At 33.7% G+C, this 19,216-nt stretch overlaps 1 protein-coding gene across 2 annotated transcripts in view; it reads left to right on the top strand.

Moving 5' to 3' along the window:
* The window catches only part of GPATCH2 (G-patch domain containing 2), a 116,117-nt gene that overhangs the window by 77,548 nt on the left and 19,353 nt on the right, over window positions 1-19,216 (top strand). For both annotated transcript variants that reach the window (XM_068676014.1, XM_068676015.1), the window contains exons 6-8: window positions 284-348; window positions 3,015-3,054; window positions 6,071-6,141. In XM_068676014.1, coding sequence (XP_068532115.1) covers window positions 284-348; window positions 3,015-3,054; window positions 6,071-6,141 — 176 coding nt within the window. The remainder of the gene's footprint in view (window positions 1-283; window positions 349-3,014; window positions 3,055-6,070; window positions 6,142-19,216) is intronic.

Genomic DNA, 19,216 nt, shown 5'->3' with positions numbered 1-19,216 from the left:
TTGAAAAGTACCTTAGGCCCCAGACATCTGTGAATGGATGACATCTGATCAGAATTAGACTTAAAAGACATAAAGACTCAGATTTTACTAAAAAAAAAAAAAAAAAAAAAAAAAAAAAAAAGATAAAAGCAGGTATTGCTCATTGCATTTGCAAAATATAGACAGTACATTAGATATACAGTGTTTAGTGCTTGCAATGTGATTCCTTAATAAACAATCTCTATGTTCATGTGCTGCCCTGTAATTCAAAGACAACTTTTTTTTGCCTATTTTTCTCTTTTAGATAACTCCAGGACCAGGTGGTAGCAGGAAAACAGTTCACTTGTCCCAGGATTCTCTTCACCATGAGTGAGTACTGGTGATGAAACTTACCACTCTTTTTATTACTGTTTGCATTTACAGTGGTACCACTTTCCCAAAGCAACATTCTACAACTGTACAAATGTGATAAGGGATCCTCAGCTCAGTTACATAATGGTCTTTATTTAATAATATTTATAATCCTTTGTAATTCATTTTATATTTCTTAATGAAACATGAAGTTCAGTGCTTTGTAAATGTGTTTTTATTAACCTGCTCACTGTATGCTCTTCTAAAAAGCAGCACCCTTCAGTGCTCTGAAATAAGTTAGATATCAAATGTAATGGGTTGTTTAAAAAGGCTTACTTTTATTTTTCTCCAAATTAAAGGATTTCAGAAATGCCGAACTTGAATAAATGAAAATAAAAAAGCCTCGCATTCTTGAATCTTAAAGGTGGTATATCATTTGAGGAAGAAGGTTATCATGAATTCCACAAGAAGATACTAGTTATTCAGAAATATGTAAATAGGGAATGTCATTCAGTTTATTTAGGCACTCCCGTGTGCCATCAATGTGAACTGTTATTCTGACTAGCTGACAACATTAGCAGAATTATTTCTTGGTAATCTCTTTTGTATAATTGTGGTAAGAAGATGCAATTTCTCCATATTTCCTATATTTTTCCAGAACATACACCTAAAACACAGGCACAGATGATCAGGAAATAATGTATTTTGGGATACACAGACCACGTAACTTGCTCATGTGCATGTTGACTGAAGAGGTTGTGATTTCTTAAGTTATTTCTACCCTAAAGGAATTCAACTAATATTTTATAGTTTTCACTTTTTGTTCATTTTATTAAAACAAATAAATAACAGTAATTTAAGTGAATAGCCAAAATTATAAAGATGTGTGACATAAAGATTCATCCCTCATTACAAGGGTTATTACTCTTTATGAAGTTTTTTTTTAATGTCTAAATGTGAAACAAATTGAAAAAAATATAGCACAGCGGTTTCAATAGAAATAAGTGGCACTAATTTTTTAGTCTGTAATCCATTGATTAGCCACAAACTGGCAGAGTGTTTGTGAAGGATGATTCTACGCATACTCACTCCAGTCTGCTGCTCCTCCTTGAACATTTGCTTTTGACAATCAGCTACAAGGATTTTAGATGTAACCCATTATAATTCTTTGCTTCATTAGCTTTCTTAAGATATTGTCTGGATGTCTGTGACCTTTTTTTGAGGGGGTCACTAAGATATGCTACTTTTTTTTATTTCATTTCATCCACTCAAAGTTGTGTGTGCATGAAATCTCTGTTTTTTTCAGTTTTTATTTTAACACAAAAGTTGAACTATTCAGTGCAGCTGATGAACGTGTTTCATATCTAGCATATTAATGCTTACTAATTTTTATCTCAAAGTATACTTTCAACTTTAATATTGTCATTCTGATTTCATTTCACACTTATTTGCTTTAATCATCTTAAAAGTATGAAAAGGTTTTAGCAGTATGTAGGTTTCAGTCACAACTCGTATGGTTATGTACTCACAATACAAGATTGAGAGGGTGGACTGATGATCAGCTAAGAACTTTCAGATTTGTGGTTAAAAAAAAAAAAGCTCAGTAATTTAGATCAGGCAATTCCATGAACTTTGCTTCTTCTCAAAGTTTACTTGTTAAACTAAACATTTTAGTGTCATTAGGTAGCTTCTCTACCATGTTGTGGGGAGAAAAAAAAAAAAGGAGTATTCAATTTAACAACTCATGAAAAAGTGTGACCCAGGTTAAGCTTATAAACTTTGTTTACACTTTTAGAGGAGCCATACAGCTATAATTGCTGATAATGTGATGGTCTTTTTGTGTATTATTATAATTGATGGAATTATTTTATCCTTTACCCAAAACCCGTTGCTTACTTACAGGAGTAATGTATAGGTACTATATATAATTTCAGATCCCCTTTCTTTGAATTTTTTCCTTCTCCTCTTTATTTTGCAAGTGTCAAGATTTGCCCATGAGCTTGCATAATGCTTGCTACAGCTACATACAGATGTTAATTCAGCTCTTCAGTTCAAAGTCTGTATGCGAACCAATATTAATATTCTTTTACTTCTGTTGAAGAAAAAGTCAAAAAGTCATGTTGTGAATTCTTGTCCCTCCATATCAACCCCTTGGTCCAAATTTTCATCTCTGTGAAATAAGGCTGCTAATAGCTAAAATTGTGCAATTATATGTAAATCCACTGAATCTACTGACTTTGAATGTCACTTTAGATTCAGACTCAGACCCGAGTTAGTAAAGTAATGCTACAATTACCAGAGAGTCCGCAGTATATAAAAATCTTTTCAGCTATAATCATTAAAAAGCAACACCAGGATTAAAGACAGGATTAGTTTTATATATAGCATGTGCATTATACTATATTAAAATATTATATTTTATATATTATTTTAGCTTCTTTGAAAAAATATAATTACCTATAAAGCTAGTGGCTACTCAAAAGTGACATTTGTAGTGCATTCTTTCAAAGCTGTAACAGACTTTGAGCGTTCAATAAAAATATCCCATTAAAATAAAGCATAGCCAAAGGCTGTATTTTCCTGGCAGACAATAAAATACCCAAAAGCACGCACAGACTGGTCATATGACAGCATGTGCTTTGTTAGTTATATTGTTAAACCTGTCTTTTCTTTTTCTTCCACAGCCATTGGTTTAGCCCTGGGGCTAGGAAGGAACATAGCCAGGTAAGAACTGCTTTGATCAAAAACAGTTTACTTGAGATGTATTAAGGAATTTAACTAACTGTAATCCAGAGGCAGCAGGCTAATATTTTAAAAGATGATGAGCAAAACAAGTATAATTCCATATTTCCTTGTAAGACAATTTATTAACAGCGATGCATTTCAAAAAGACCTTTAGGTAATTAAAAATCTTGAATCAGTAACTTAATTGCAGTTGTTGCCTTGAGTTTTGACAGGTTAAATGAAAAATATCTTATTGCATTTGGTTGTTGTTTTTTTGTTGTTGTTGTTGTTTGTGTGTTTGTTTTTAATTTATTTTGTTAATAGAAATATCTCTATATATTGTGTTTCTCAAAACACTGCAAAGCAAAATGTTTGACTTGCAAAATCAGGAAATACAGAAGGGGGACAAGAGTGGGCAGGCTTCTACAGGATGATCTTCAATTCCATTTTTTTAGATTTCATTGATTAAAAAGACTACAGCACTCAAAAAGGAGCTGTTAAATTTCCGTAATTTCTAGTCAAGCAGGGTGTCATGATGCAGATACTGTGTGAGGAAAAGCTACAGGTTTCCTTCCTGAGCCTCTGCAGTGTAGTCCCTAAGAGGCACAAGACTAGGGATGTGCTCAGAGGAATATGAAGGCATGTTTATATTTGATCAGTAATGTAACACCTTAATTCTTTAGCTTGTTTTCAGACATGGAGGAATACTTTTATTTATGGATGGTTGTAAGGTCCAACCAGAATATATTGTCTAAGAACTTAAAACTGTGAAAATAAATCTGTTTTTATAGCTAATATCAAATGTCTAGTAAAAGTAACTGAATCTACCAATGCACCAAATTTACTGAATGCACCAAAGACTGTGGTTCCATGGTACATTTTTCAGTAGGCAAAAGTTGTTATAATACAGTTTTTTCAATCAGATCTGTGCCAATTCAGTAGTACATTTACAAATTTAAATAATTTGAAATATCAAAAGGAAATAAGATGCATAAACTCTTTTAAAACGTTCATCGTGGAATGATCCATCATGAACACTTGTAACTCCGCTAAGTCAGAGTTTAATCAGCATGTTCTCTTTTCCATGCCCCACACTTCTTTTAAACTCCAGTGAAACTAAATCTCTGAAAGTTATTTTAGTTGCTCAGAACTGTCAGGGTGGAAAAAAAAAAAACACAATACAGTTTAGCTGTAACTTGAGAACTTCTGACATGTTGCAGGAGGCTGACTGACACTTATTTAACGTCTAAACAGACAGCTTTGTGTGATTCACATTTAACTGGCATCATTTTTGAACATATTTCCTGGTAGAAGAAGTACAGTAAAAATAGCATTTTAAATATGACCATGCTTCATCTTGGGGTATCTTTATCCTATTCCTGAAATGCTATAAGTAGTCAGATTTCCTAGATTAAAATGAGTTTGAGTGTGTTGTTTGTTTGTTTGTTTGTTTGTAAGTGGGTTTTCTATTATATTGGTTGTCTTTCTTAATAGAGTATCATCTTTTCTCAGTTAATAGTAGCTTTAATTTTAAATTTTACAAGTTTATTTGGTACTACCTAAGAGATGTGGTTTCAGAGATTGTCTTAAGTTCACTCTATTCATAACTTAGACTGAATTCATGAATTCTGAAGTAAATCTTAAGTCATCAAATCATGTATGTGCTACTGGTGCATAATTTTTTTAGATCAGTAAAAGAAATGAGAATGATGTTGCAATGTAATTATGATAATTTTGAGAGCCTACAGAATTCTCACTAAAGTTGTGAAGATCCATACCATATATGTGTTTAATACATGCTCTTTAAATTTATTTCTGAAATTAAAATTATTACATTTGCACACAAGTTCTTAACATCTGGCAGGTGATCTGTATTTTTACATGCCATAATTGCACTTTACTTACCAGAGGGTGCTGATAATAATAAAACTGTTCTCCTTAGCCTCATCATGAGACAGACATACACTGTATGATAGTCATACTGGTAAAACATGTGGCTACATTTAAATAAGAATTGCAATTGCCCTGATTTGTTGACTCTAAGAAAATGAAAAAAATATTTTGCAGTAATGTATAAAATAAATAAAAATAAAGTGTCTTTATATGTCCTTTGCCTTTAAAAATAAGAGTGTACTAGTTTACTGCATCTGAAAATTGAATAGCTGAAATGACATGGAGCACTCCCTATACAACAAGCAAGTATGGTTGGCCAACTCATAAAGTTCATGACTTCCTAATTTCTTATTAGATCCATTTATCCGTAGTCTGTTTTGAAACAATATTTTATTTTATACTTTATTCAATATATGATTAATATGATTTCTCTGCTGCAACTCTTTGCCTTTTTTGCTGTTACTGCCACTTTACCCATCTTGACAAATGTCACAATGCTGGAAATAGACTTCTGAATATTGGAGATACTCTGAATGAAAAGTCTTCATTTATTTATCTAAAAAGGAGTAAATCAAAGATTGTTCCAGAAGTTCAGTCAGTACTATAATTAAGTGACTTCTTCGTTATCCCTGCTTCATTAATGTCATGGGAAGTTATAATAATGTGCTTCTGTTGCTTCTGCAGCTTTCAAATTGTAAAAGCTCCTTAGGCTTAGAAGAGTTTACAACTGTTTCATAATTGCTTAGATACAAACACCAACCTCAATATTTTTTAGGTGTTCCCCAACACTTTATTTTGAAAATTTGAGTGTGAAAATTATAAAAAATTTTCACATAAGTTAAATGTGACATTGTGAATGGGCTTCTAATCTGCTTTTAGAGCGCTTAATGGTTTTAATTTTCAAGTATTTAGTAATTTGTAGTTGGTAATTTGTGTATGTATCTTGCAATCTTAGTTACTACTGTAAAATTTTATTAGGTTTCTATCACTTTTAGAGACTAGGGTAGAACTATTATTGAAAGATTACTCAAAAGACAGGAAAGAGTGGCATTGTCAGGGTAACGTTTCTGAAAAGCAAATAAAGGCATTGTTTGTGAAACTGTTCTGAACATTTTTTGAATAGCTTCAGCTCTTGCGAGACAACCGATCGGACAGAGGACACAAGAAGAACAGCTCTGTAAAAACAGCTAGCAGGTAAGTTAATGTTGCAGCTCTCATTAAAACTGTTTTTGCAGTTGTTGATTTAACTCTCAAATTTTTGTATTAGAAATGACATCATTCTTTTGGGGTATTCTCCATTTTTCTTCTGCTCTTGTGATTTACTTTAAACAATCTCAGTTATATAGCATAATCTTTGTATTATTTACATACATATATATAAATATATATTAGATTTTACTTGAATCTGTATCCAGTTATACTTGTTAAACTCAATCTCTTTAGTAAACATCAGAATTAAATGGATACCAAAACAAGTTTTGTGCTTCTGGCATGTAAGTTAAGTGTTGAAAATGTATGAAATTACCATTATGCATGCATGCTTTTGATATCAAGAAGATAAGTCAAATACTGTAACACTTGAATTGTTCTTATATCATGTTTTGACAACAAAAATCTCATTGTGAAGACTTATTGAAACAAATCTAGTCTATCTTCCAGCTTGCTTCTTCCCCTTAAAAAAAAAAAACAAAGAAGTTAAACACTGAACTGGTAGGCAGTAGTCTAGGAGTCTGTTCTTAGATGTTTTTGTTTTTTGTTGTATTTTGTATGTTATCTGCTGAATTTATTCTGCCAAATGCTATTTTAACTCTAGTATTTTCAAAAAATGAGAAATTATGAAAATGTTCCCCTTGCCATGCATAGTACCTTACACAATTTTTATGTTGTTTTGTAAACCTGATGTTGTGATACCAAATGGCTTGTTTTGAAAAACTATAACAGATTTTTTTTATAATAAAATACTATGGTTTTGAGTGAGACTATGAACTTGTCTTTCAAGCACTTGCCTTTTAGTATATATGTGGTTATAGTGAAATTAGTTTTTCATATGATTAAATAATTGCTTTGATGAATAGCTGGAAAGTTGGGTCAATGGTTCCTTCAAAAATATGCACAATAAGTATGAATCTATTTCATTGTATAAAAGTTCTGGTTACACACTTTAAAGTATTGTTTTTGCAAGTGCTGGTCATTCATTTTCAGAAACAGATGCTATGTCTCTTAAGAAAAAAAAAAAAAGAAAAGTTTTGCATCAGGTTATTTCACAACAATTATTTGTGTTTTTACAGAAAACCATCATTTTCTCTGTGTACCATAGAAACTTTGTCAGTTCTTGGGAATGACTTTAAAGAGTAGTTCTCAGGCTTTTATGGCAATGATATTTTTTACAGTCTGACTGCTGTCTTTGAATATCTAGTAATTATTTATAAGATGTATATTGAACAAATGTTAACACACTTTCAACAGTTCAACTACTGAAAATAAGAATTTAATTTAATTTGCATCACGTGCAACTGTACTTTCTGTCAGGCCAATAACATTTCTAGTGACTACCTTCTTCCTACAGTTTAGATGTTCGCTAACCTAATATTTCACTTTTTATCAAAAGCCATTCTGACCAAAATAGAGATTGAGTTTCAGATGTATCGGAACATCACGTGACAAATACATACCTTATATCCTCGTGTGTTCATAGTACCTATCACCACTCAATTCAAGACAGTTTCTCTGGTATTTCTTTACTTATAAATTAAATTCATAACATTGTGACATATGTAAGATTTATCTGTGGTTAATGTTCAAGGTCGCTTGTGTTAAAAATTAATTTTAAGGTGTCCCTTGTACCATAAGGGTTAATCTTAGTTTCACCAATCTAGACAGAGAAAGAAAATATTTTTGCATAGTGAAGTTCCTAACAGAAGTTACTGTTTTAATAGCAAATATTGTTCACAGTTAATAAAATGGTGAGCTCCACCTCAGTTGCAAGTAAGCATTTCCATTGTTGTGTACGGAATCTTAAAATGGAAATCTGTCATTTAGAATTTGCCTGTGTCCAAATACTTTGAAAACCACTGAACTACGATGATACCAATCAAGTGTCACAAGGTCACACTACAGCAAATTTTCGCTTCCTTCCGAATTAAATAACCTTGCCGCAAATCCTTCACGATTGCATTGTTCTGTATTCATATGCAGTTAAATCTTTTGCTGAATGCGAGTGTTTACTCGCACCTGAAAGTCTGAAGCATTCTAAAATTGACTCTAGATTAGTTGATGTTTTAAACTATTACAGTAGTTGCATTGAGATGAGTAACCTCTTTAAAAAGAGGCAGAGAAGTAGTAGTGGCTGTGACCTTTTATGTGTTGCTTTTCTGTTGGTAAATGTGGTGATAGGATAACAGCAGTGGGATAAGAATTGGAAATTCTATGGAATGATTATACTTACCCAGAATACAGTTTAATCTGATTCTCCTACTGCAGGACTGAATTTCTCTGGCTATTTATTTAAATATTTGTCACATAACTGTATTTCTAGTGATGGGACTGTATCTTTTCTTTTCCTGTTCTGAAAGACATCATCTCTTTTTTTTTCATATGTATATAAGATGAGTGTTTTTATGCTTGCCTCGATTTTTTATTTTTTTTTTTTACCCCTTTTGGATGAGTGAACACAGTTCTTGTCTCAGCATGTAGACAATATGTAAATACCTACGTTACGTTAGATCTGTGACTTGTGGAATAATTTATTCTGTAAATACATCAGAAAGGTGTGGAGCTCTAAACACTGCAGAGGTCTGCAGCTGCCTCTCTATAATGGAATATCGCTGAATACTTTCTGAGTAAGGTTTACCATACCGGGTTGCTTGTTAGGTTTCTTCTGTGAAAATTAATAATTATGAGCCAATCCTATGCAAATTAATACCAAGATTTATTACTGGAAGGATAATTTGATTGTTGAGAACTGCTGCTAAGGTTACTGATGAACAAAATGTTAAGGAGGGACAGTCCTGCACCCAAAACTTAGAACCTGGTTAGATTATATGATGCTGATACAATTCAACATGTGATCTTCTGTATTTGACACATTATAAAATACATATCTATTTATGATACCTTTACAGATGAGTTTTAATCTACAAGTGCTTTTGCCATTGATGAATTAAATTGTATACACAGTGCTACATATTACTGGTTTAAAGGTTTTTTTTCCTTCTACAAAAACTTGAAAAAGTTCTGTGTTCAAATTCTCTCTTTGCATTAGGACAGGAGCAGTCCCCTCCTATAGCCTGCTGCACTGCTTGAAGGTGCTAATTCTCTTAATATTGCTTGTTTTCATCCTTTACTCTTTTGCCAGTAAAGAAGTTTTTTTGTCTGCATTTTTTAATGTGCTTTGGGCAAAACCAGCCTGGTAAGCTCAACTCACCTATTTAAATTAAATTGGCTGGTTTTGTACAAACCATATTAGGGAATGCTCACATGATTTCTTCCTCCGGCAGAGCTGTGGAGATGATAATCTCCAGCAGATGTGTGATAACAAATAGCTTGGGATAGTAATGTCTTCATCTGGCGCAGTTGTTAGCAGACCAAATGTCTGTCTGTAGCCCGAGGCTGTGGGCAAACAATTGAACATGATTGAGTTATGGTGAGTTAACAAGTTGTTGCTTGGCAGCTGAACTGCCATAGCTGATCGTGTGCTCATTGTTTGCATGCTCCCATCATGAGGAGAAACATATTTTCTTAAGTCACCTTTGTAAAATTTTATAATAATGGGTTCTACCTAAAGGAAGATTCCCCAGGGCTAAGAACATGCATTTGGTCAGCTGTGGAGACAGAGTTGAACCCTATTTTGCTAAGCTGCTATAGCATCGTTATATTGAGCATGTGATTATCCTGCTAAGTACTTAGAGGACCTCTGTCACACAGAGGTCTGTGTGCCTCTTAATTTTTTATGTATTTGTCTTCACAATATCCCTATAAAGGTAGGAAGTAGTTTTATTCTCGCTTGACAGACTAACCAGAGTACTTAAGCAACTTACTACTTTGCCTTTGGTTATACAGTCAATGCAGTCAACTAGTTATTTTTTGCTATAATCGAGAAACATTTCAGATTGGGAAAACAGCAGACTACTGAGTAAGTTAAACCAATACAATTGTACAATTATTTCCTTTACAGTCTTGTTCCATATTTCTTTTTGCAGTGTGTTCCTGTTAAGTATCACTAATTATTTATCTACCTTTTTTTTTTTTTTTATTGTACGGTAAGTAGAGTTTATGACGCACACATGTGTGGAGAAAGAATGAGAAGAAAATACTACCCAAACTTTTGCTGTTTGCCAGTTTTTTGGTCATACATTGATAATTCCATGTTGGCTTTCCACACTCAAATATTCCCTCAGTGATCTTTAAAAGTCAAAAAGCTATTTGTAATTCTTATGTAGCTCAGTCCTGGCTTGAAAATAGGCTAAGTCATACTCACAAAAGTGATTTCGTGGTGGTGTAGAATTATACTAGTTAAGTTTAAACTAGGTAGCTGATGCTGTGCTAACAATTTTATCATTGTAGCGGCAACTTAGGATGAACTACTTCTTGTGGCTGAAAAGTAGACCATAGCGTGAGATGGAACCTTAATATTTATTTAAAAATCAATAGAGGCACCTACTGAGCAATTACTATAATGTGCATGGAGGATGGTAAGCCATTCTTCCAACGGTAACCTGTTGTGGTTCTGTTTTGAGATGGCAAGAATTCCTTGAAGCCTGCTCTTGCCATAGTAGATAGCCCAGGCTGAAATATAGGTCTTTGTAGTGTGAGACCTTCTGGAAAGAAGACTGAAGTAGTTCAAGAAGTGTTATGTAAAGGAAATGTCTGATGCTACTAAATAGTGGTAAGTGTCAATTAAACAGAATGTTAATTATGACTTCCCCAGGTTTTCTGCAACTGCTTCACTCCTTTTCTTAGTCGTTCTCAATCCAGTTTAATTATGTGTCTTGTAAAAGATGATGTCTCTCAAGAACATATGTTTGTGATTTTTACTTTTTATGACTAACGGTATTCTCTTAAAGAAAGTACCTAAGAAGAAAAATGACAAGAGAGCTGATGAGAGTTTTTCAAAAGCGCATTATTGCTCTGGTTAAAAATATGAATTTCAGCCTTCCCCAGTTTGGAAGGGAAACTCTTATTTGTACATTTGTATAGCACTTGTTCATTTTCATCTGATGATGCAGATATGGTATGTTTTTAAACAGATGTGACAAGTAGTATTACAGCTGCTCTTTATTTGATCTTCTAAAGAGACAAAGATGTGCAAGGATTCTGTCTGCTCCCTCTTTCCCACCGTGTCATCTGTTGTTTGGGAAAGAGTCCTAATTTGCAGCAGATACAAAACTATTTGTCGTGTTGCAGGTTTGCCAAAAATAAATGAAACCATTAATTACTACATTTTTTGAGCAGCTGTTAATAGATTGGAATAAGAAAACTGTACATTAGACTACTGGTTAATTACAAGAACTGTAATTGTTTAATGTGGCTTTTGTGGAATGAAATTACAATACCAGAGGAGGTAAATTCAGCCTTTTTTTTTATTATGATTTTAAATTAAACATGAAGAAGTGCACGTAGTTACACTATAATAAAACTAAGGAATGCATAGCTGTTTTATTAGGTGATTCACTTTTGCTATCACATGAACATATTCCCAACAAAAATACTTTAAAAGGTAATATTTAAACATGCCTTTTAATTTGAATGTACAACTATTAAAGGTAGTGAGTTAATATCTTGTAACCCTAAAGCTAATAATGCAGGAGATCCAGATACAACATTAAAATCCAAATGTGTTTACATCATTAGAAATTAACTACTAAGCAGTTTTATCTCCTCTTTGGAGTGCCGTGAAGCAGTAACTCTACAGTTATGATTCATGTTTAATAGTATTTGCAGTTCCAGATTAAATTATGTGAATGTTTGAGGACACGTTGCTTTCTTCCCCTGCTGTCACCCTCAGGGACAATGTTATTCTATCAGTCTCCTCTTTGAGAAGAGACAGTGCCATTTTGGAAGAGGGCAATTTCTCTTTGAGTTTCCTGCACTATGGCCTTATTTTTAAGATTGTGAAAAGACTTTCCTTTGTGGACAGGGGAGAGAGCAGTTTGCTATTTCAAAATGTAGTCAGTATGTGGTGCTTTGGAGAGATTTAGTTGTATGGAAATATTTCTTTATTGTTTCATGGGTATATTTAAAATCGACATTAATCACTAATTGTCTTAAAAGTACCATACCATTTTAACTCAGCCCCTATGAGTACATTTCCAGAAGTAGCAGAAGATTTGAAGAGACCATACTCTGTTTTGGAAAATACATTCTTTGATATGCTCTGAGTGGTTTCATTGCATCTGTAATTCAAAACTAAGTTTTAACTACAAAACCACAAGCAGAATTTCATAGTTACTACACTAAAAGCTAATATAATTTATAATATTGTACATAAATAGGATCCTAAGTTATATACATATATATATATATTATTTAAAATTGAATGGGAGGTATACATGAATGTATGAACTAACAGTAAGTCAATTAGTCACGATTAAAAAATAAAAATAAAAATAGAGAGAGTGAACCTCCAGAAATGCTGTACCTCCAGATCTTCCTTCTGTACAATCTGGATTGAATTTTGCCCTGGATGAATTGACAGCAAATTTCTATCTGTCAAATACCTGAATTTCAGCAAGATATGCTTGTTTCTCACACCTGTGTTTTGTTGTTTTTTTTTTTTTTTTTGGTGCAGCTTGCTTCAGTTTGTACTCCACAACTCAATCTTTGTTTCAGTTCACCTGTTAAAATGCTAATGGCATAAGGATAAAGTTCATTTGGGCTTGAGAGGAGCTAAGGCCCCTCCTGCCATTAAAGCTTAGTGCAGGAGCAATGCACAGTAACTTGTGCTGTAGTTCTGCAAACTGTTTAGTCTGTTGTTAAGCAACATTGCAATCAAAAGAGGCCATTTCATGTTCTGTTTTTCCAGCACTCATTTGTCCCAACATGAACATACATGCAGTCATAGAAAGACTCATGCTGGGGAAATGATTTCTACTAGGATGATCCAAAAATTTGGATCCTCTCTGATTCCCCATACAGGTACATGAAAGCTGTATACCACTAATGTAAAGATAGATAGCCATGTGCTAAGGAAGGGTGGGATTGCATCTTTCTGTTATTACTGTAAATTAAACTGTGTAAGTTTCACATCGAGTTTCTGTTGATCTTGTAGGCATCCCTGGAACTCATATATATAAAGCAGCAGCCACTGGTGCACACTGACTCAAATTCTGAGCAACAGGTGCAGGCACACTGACTTCTGTTCAAACTGGGGTTTTAACTAAGGAGAGAAAGAGTGGTGAAGAAAATATAATTAGCTTGTTTCATATTATATAGAATTTCCATGTTTTGTTTTGTTGTTTTTTTTTTATATATTTTTAAACTGATCATTTATTGTAATAATACATTTCAGCCTATTTGAAAATTGTTGTTCAGTAACTGTTGTAGCTTCCAAAAGGAAGAAATAGATGGTATTCAGCATGCTGATTTTTGGATTTTGTGTTGCTAAGACTGCTGTTACTTTTTTTTTTTTTTTTCAGAAATGTTAAAATACAGAGCAGGAAGAGATAAGTCAGTGTTTCTAACTTTCTCCTACCTCCTCTTCTTTGTCATTAGAAAGTCTGATTTTGCATTTGCTCCTACATATGCAGGCCCCTTATACTCAATGGGGTTTCATGACAGCTACTAAGATGAGTGGGTGCAGAGTGTTAGGAAGCATAATTTGCTTAATGTTCAGTGTCAGGTTTTTTTGTTTTGTTTTTTCCCTTCCTCTCTCCATGCACACAATTATATATTTGTTTACAATATTATTGTCAGATTTATCTTGGCCAGACAATCAGATTGTTTAAAGAGTTGTTTGTCAAGCTTAGTATTAAAAATATGGAAGTAGAAGAACTGAGGAGAGTGAAGCTGTGGTCCAGCTTCAGGATTGTTTTCTTGGAACCAGTTGAAAGGTAGTAGGTTAACAGCCGACTGCATTGTTTGTAATATGACAAAAAGCTTCTGGATCACCGGTCTAGATCTAGGTCTGAATGGCCAGCTGAACATCATTACATTGTGCTGGCTGTTTACTTGCATGAATTGAATTACTGGTCTCTCACAGTGGACCAAATACAATCCAGTTGTCCATACTTTCTCACCTTCTCCACACAGAGGCAAAGGAGGAAATTGGCATAAAAGTTGAGTGCTTTCAAACTTACATTTCCCTTGTTCCATTTTTAAGTTACTATATTAGATATTTGTGATGGATTTTTATGCTGTTAATTCATGTTCTGTACCTACTTTAAAAGAGAATTTTGAATGTGGTACTAATGTTTGCACTGTTTTAACATTATATGAATATAATCCAGAACTGTAGGTAAGACAAGTTTTGCAAGTCTTTTCAACAACATACATTTGTCCTGTACTGACTATGTTTAGTCATACTTAGTAAACAAATATATATTCAGAAATACCTGGAATAAACAGTGTAGCTGAGTAAGCTATCCAGTCCTTCTGTGAAAGTACCTGTTCAAAGCCATGGTTATTGCTTAAGCCAAAAAAGATGTTTTCCAAGTCATTTCAGAGATAGATCAGGACCCATATCTTTTGGATATTAACGATGTTGTCACAAGATGAAGAGAGAAAAAAAAAAACGTTTGCTTTAGAATTTGTAGAAGAATATTGCCCTGTAACAGAATGGTATATTACCACAACCTGTTTCCTAACTACATTTCCTAATTACACAAATATCAGCATTACTAATTTTTATCAGGGGTTCTTCAATTCAAAATAATACTGGAACGTCCTGTCATAAATATTTTGAAATATTCTGATATAAATATTCATTTCCTCTCTTGAAAATGTGAAATCATGTGATTTGTTGAAGAAAGCTGTAGTTTTAGCTATTTAATTTTTAACAGAAGTGGATTTTTTGATTTTATTCCCTCTGTGTTCCTTGGTGACTTGTTCATACACCAAGATATTGGTTTGGATTTGCCTTTGTGTAATTCATATACTTTTGATCAATTCCAACTCATGCCCAATTATATTACACTAAATTAACATAATTCAACAGATGTTGATATTTAAATGTTTTCTGGCATTCACATCTTGGACAGCTGTCTTAGAGCTTGGGGAAAAGGCAAACATTTAGAGTTAAATGCTGAACATATGCTTAAATTACTAATTAGAAACAAGAAAAAACAATGCATTATCCTTTCTGAGGGCAGTAGGCCTCTAATAGAGAACAAAATTTTACAGACTCTTAATTCACAAAGTACAAGTGACTTGAGATTAGGTGTCACAACATCTATAGTGGTATAAATCTATATTTTCCATTGTGTTTGCTATGTCTGTATAGACTTGCAGAGTTAGATAAATTTTGAACTACTTATATGACTACTTAAATGACATTTAGAAATGCTGAAAAAGATAGCACAAAGGAAGCTATTAGGATACAGTATTTGGTGATGAGATAAAATTTCCTTCTGTCCTCATAAGATTATTTTGTTCATTCATAATAAGGTTGCACTAGGACTTTCCATAAAACAGGTATGTCACCCTTACATTTAAAGTTACATTGTGAACAGATTGGCTTAGTATGAAAGGAGTTTGACAGAGTTGCATTGTTTTATCACATCTGTTTAAAATTTAATGAAAGGAAAATACAGTGCATAGCTCTTGTGGTTAATGTAATATTTTTCACACTTGTGGAGGCAGATGCTGCAATCTGTTCTATAGATGATATCATTCTTTAGACAAGTTTGAAGAAATGTTCAGTGTTTGTAAAGGAAGTAGAGGAATCAAGTGTGGCACTGATTTCACGTGAATGGTGTCTGAGAAAGTGATACCAAGAAGAAATCCATATTCATCTTCATAACCATTAAAAATTAATGTTTATGCTGCAAATGACATTTATTTCATTGTTATTTTGCCAATTCTTTAGCACTGAATAAAGTTTCTGTAAAAACTTTTAACATATTTTGCAGACAAGACTAATTTGCAGCAGTATTGGTCTACTACTCCTAGCCAAGAGAGAAGTAGAGGGGGAGGGGTGTTCTTTCTATAACCTCCAGAAAGTTAGTGTAAGGGAATGTGTATACATTGTGAACGATGTCACATATTAAAAATAAAATCAAGCAAACGGGAGATATTTAAGTTTCTGATTTGCAGAAACCTGTTTCCTGGTGCAGATTATAATCAATGCAGATTTTGCAAGTTCCATAAAAGCCACAAAATCCTTCTAATGCACCAGAAGAGTATAATGGAGGTAGAGGATAGACCTCGGGTATACTTGGAGCATATGATCTCAGCCATCCCATTACTAAATGTATTTTTTCTAGAAGATAGGTTAATTGAAGAAGGTTCTGAAGGTTTACCAAGAATGCAGCTACCATAGTAGCTTTAGTGTAGACTACACTATAGTGTAGTGCGGACCATTCTGGCGCTTAATACATTGTGCCCAGAATGCCACCAGGCACACATGTATGTGATGTTTCTATGACAAACAACAAAATAGGTAAGTCAGGTAAATTTATACTGAGTGACATCTCAAATACTTTTAACAAAATGTTACTGGACTGTTTCCCAAGATTGCTGTGTATCATTACACTAAGATCTGGAGTCCTAAGCTTCATTGTTGAATGAACATTATATCGTTATATTGTTCATTCTTATTTGTTGTCATTTAATCCACGGAAATGACCTCACAGAAGTGTCCTGCATATCTACTTGAACTGCACATGCACTGTAGGATGTAGGTACCATTTTCAGTACGGACAAGGAACGTTCCAGCCATGTAATTGCTCATGGGGCACATGTTACCACAGGGTTACTGCTCTCTGAGGATTCACATGGAGACCAGGGGCTGTGCTCACATTTTCACTAAGCTGTGTACTACAAGGAAAAAAAAGAGGAGATTCAAGATTTATGAGTAAATCTTCCCTTATAAAATTCCCTAACCATTGTTTTTCATATTATTTTCCCCAAAAGCAAATGTGCCTTGCTTATTTCAGTGTTGTATTATGAAATTGTCATGTGTTATTTCTGTGGTTATACTGAGGTACATGCCAGTGGCAAAGCTTAGAATTATTGGTTAATTGTAGGGTAATACAGCATCATCTTCACAGATTTACAGCACCAATTGCCTAGTATGTATATTTGACAGTGCAGGGAGTGGTAGCTTTTGGTCCATACTTCTGGAGATTTAGTCAAAAAGATGTGTAGAAGTTTTTGCTCAATGTATCTAATTAGCTAGTAGTGTGATTGGACATTTAGTAAAACATACATAGTTTTTAAATTGTATTTACCTCTAAACTGATGATAAACTGTTCTATGGACTTGGATGGTCTAGAGTTAAAGAGTTAAAAATTAGTAATAGTTAAAAATGCATCCAAGTTCTGTTTAAGCAGTGCCAATACATGTGCTTCCACTGGCCACTACATACAGCAGTGTCTTCATTTTAAACTATGTAATAAATGAGAGTCTGTGCTACAGGTCCATTCTGTGTAAGAATTTGAGATCCTTTTCAGTGTTACTTTCATGCTGAAGGTACTTGAGTATTTGGAGATTCACTCAGATTATGCTTTAATTTTGTAAAGTTGAGTTGTGCAGCACACTTCATTTTATAATCATTTTATTGGTTTTCTTGTCTTTTGCAATTGTGAATTCTGTTTTTTTGTTGTTGCTGTTTTGTTTTGTTGTTGTTATTTTTAATTTTTAGCTGCTGACATGAACATTACGTCACATATTCCCTACTTAATTTTTGTTTATAAGAGCCATTTCAAACTTAAAGTGAGTCATGGTCCTCACCGTATTCTCTTTTCAGTGATACCCATATTCATATCTATTACTTATCTGTATTTTAAGACTATGATAATACAGTGACAGTTACATCTCCACTTTGAAATAATTCTCTCAAGTCCCTTCTAAAATGCAAATAGGTCAACTCTTGTCTTATTGTAATCTCTTGTTAAAGAAGTTCACTTAAACTTTTGTCAAGCCTTTACATTACCTAAAGCATTGTGATGGTAAAATTGAAGAGTTCTACAGCCATCTGCAGGAATGCATTGATACTGTGGCAGAATGGTGTGGCACTGTTTGTAGTGAATTTGTTCCTCAGGTGAGAGAGATGCTCATTGGAATATAATGGATAGAGAAGTATTGATCCTTGCAGATTCATCTAATTACAATATAGAAATCAAGCTTGAAAACATTACTACATCGTAATAGTATACAGCATAGGATTTTCCAAATCAGAGGACAGAAATTTAATAAACGTTGTTAAACAAAAAATACACAATATTCCACATCTGGCTTTGTTAGCAATCAGTACTTTTATGCATTTTTGACACAGAGCATAAAACCATTGTCTCCATTACTTAGAAGTTATCTTAGCAATGTCATAGTGTAGTCTGATAAATGGTTTGACAGTAAATATACTGGGGGACAAAATGAAGCTTGCGTTCAATGACGTTGTAACTGCTGAACACAATTACAGTGCATTAACGAAAGCAACTGCTCTGATATCAAAGCATTGCAGCTTGCAAGGAAAGTGACAGCTGCTAAAAGCAGAAAGAGTAAAGTGAGCAACAGACATCTTACAATGAAGCATATAAAATAAACATGCAAATATTTTGTTTTTAATGCACTAGTACACAGAGTTCCCAAAATGGGATGACAGCCATGACAAGGGATTTGTACTAGTTCATATGAAGCTACCTGCTATTTAACACTATCTTCACTTCTTTCTGAATAGACTATGGATAAATTATTGGATTTTATTAGGATTTCTTTTAATTTGGGGGAGAGGGGTTGGGGTTGGTTTTGTTGTTGTTTTGTTGTTGCTTGTTTTATGTTGTGTGTTGTTCTTTGTTTTGTTTTGTTTTTGTTTGTTTGTTTCTTTCTTTACACTTGGAATGTCAGTGATAACAGATCCAGGTCTTTGCATTAACCTTCTCAGAGACTAGGCTAGAGAATTTCTACCTCCAACAGCAGCAAAGATTATAATTACTAATGAGATAGTCAGGAACCACTGTCTGAGTTCAGTTGCTCACAAGGCGGATCACCATGTGAACAGTGCAGCTGTAGGTTCCATCCCACAGCAGTTCATTTAGGGGATGCAACCAAACGGTCCATTGACTGCAAAGGTCAGGTTAGATAAAAATCTGAAATAACCTACTAGAAACGTCTTGGA

Source organism: Anas acuta, chromosome 3 (genome assembly GCF_963932015.1).
Source record: "Anas acuta chromosome 3, bAnaAcu1.1, whole genome shotgun sequence".
NCBI classification, from domain to species: Eukaryota; Metazoa; Chordata; class Aves; order Anseriformes; family Anatidae; genus Anas; species Anas acuta.
The sequence above is the reverse complement of the archived record's forward strand: the minus strand, read 5'-3'. Positions and strand labels throughout refer to the sequence as shown.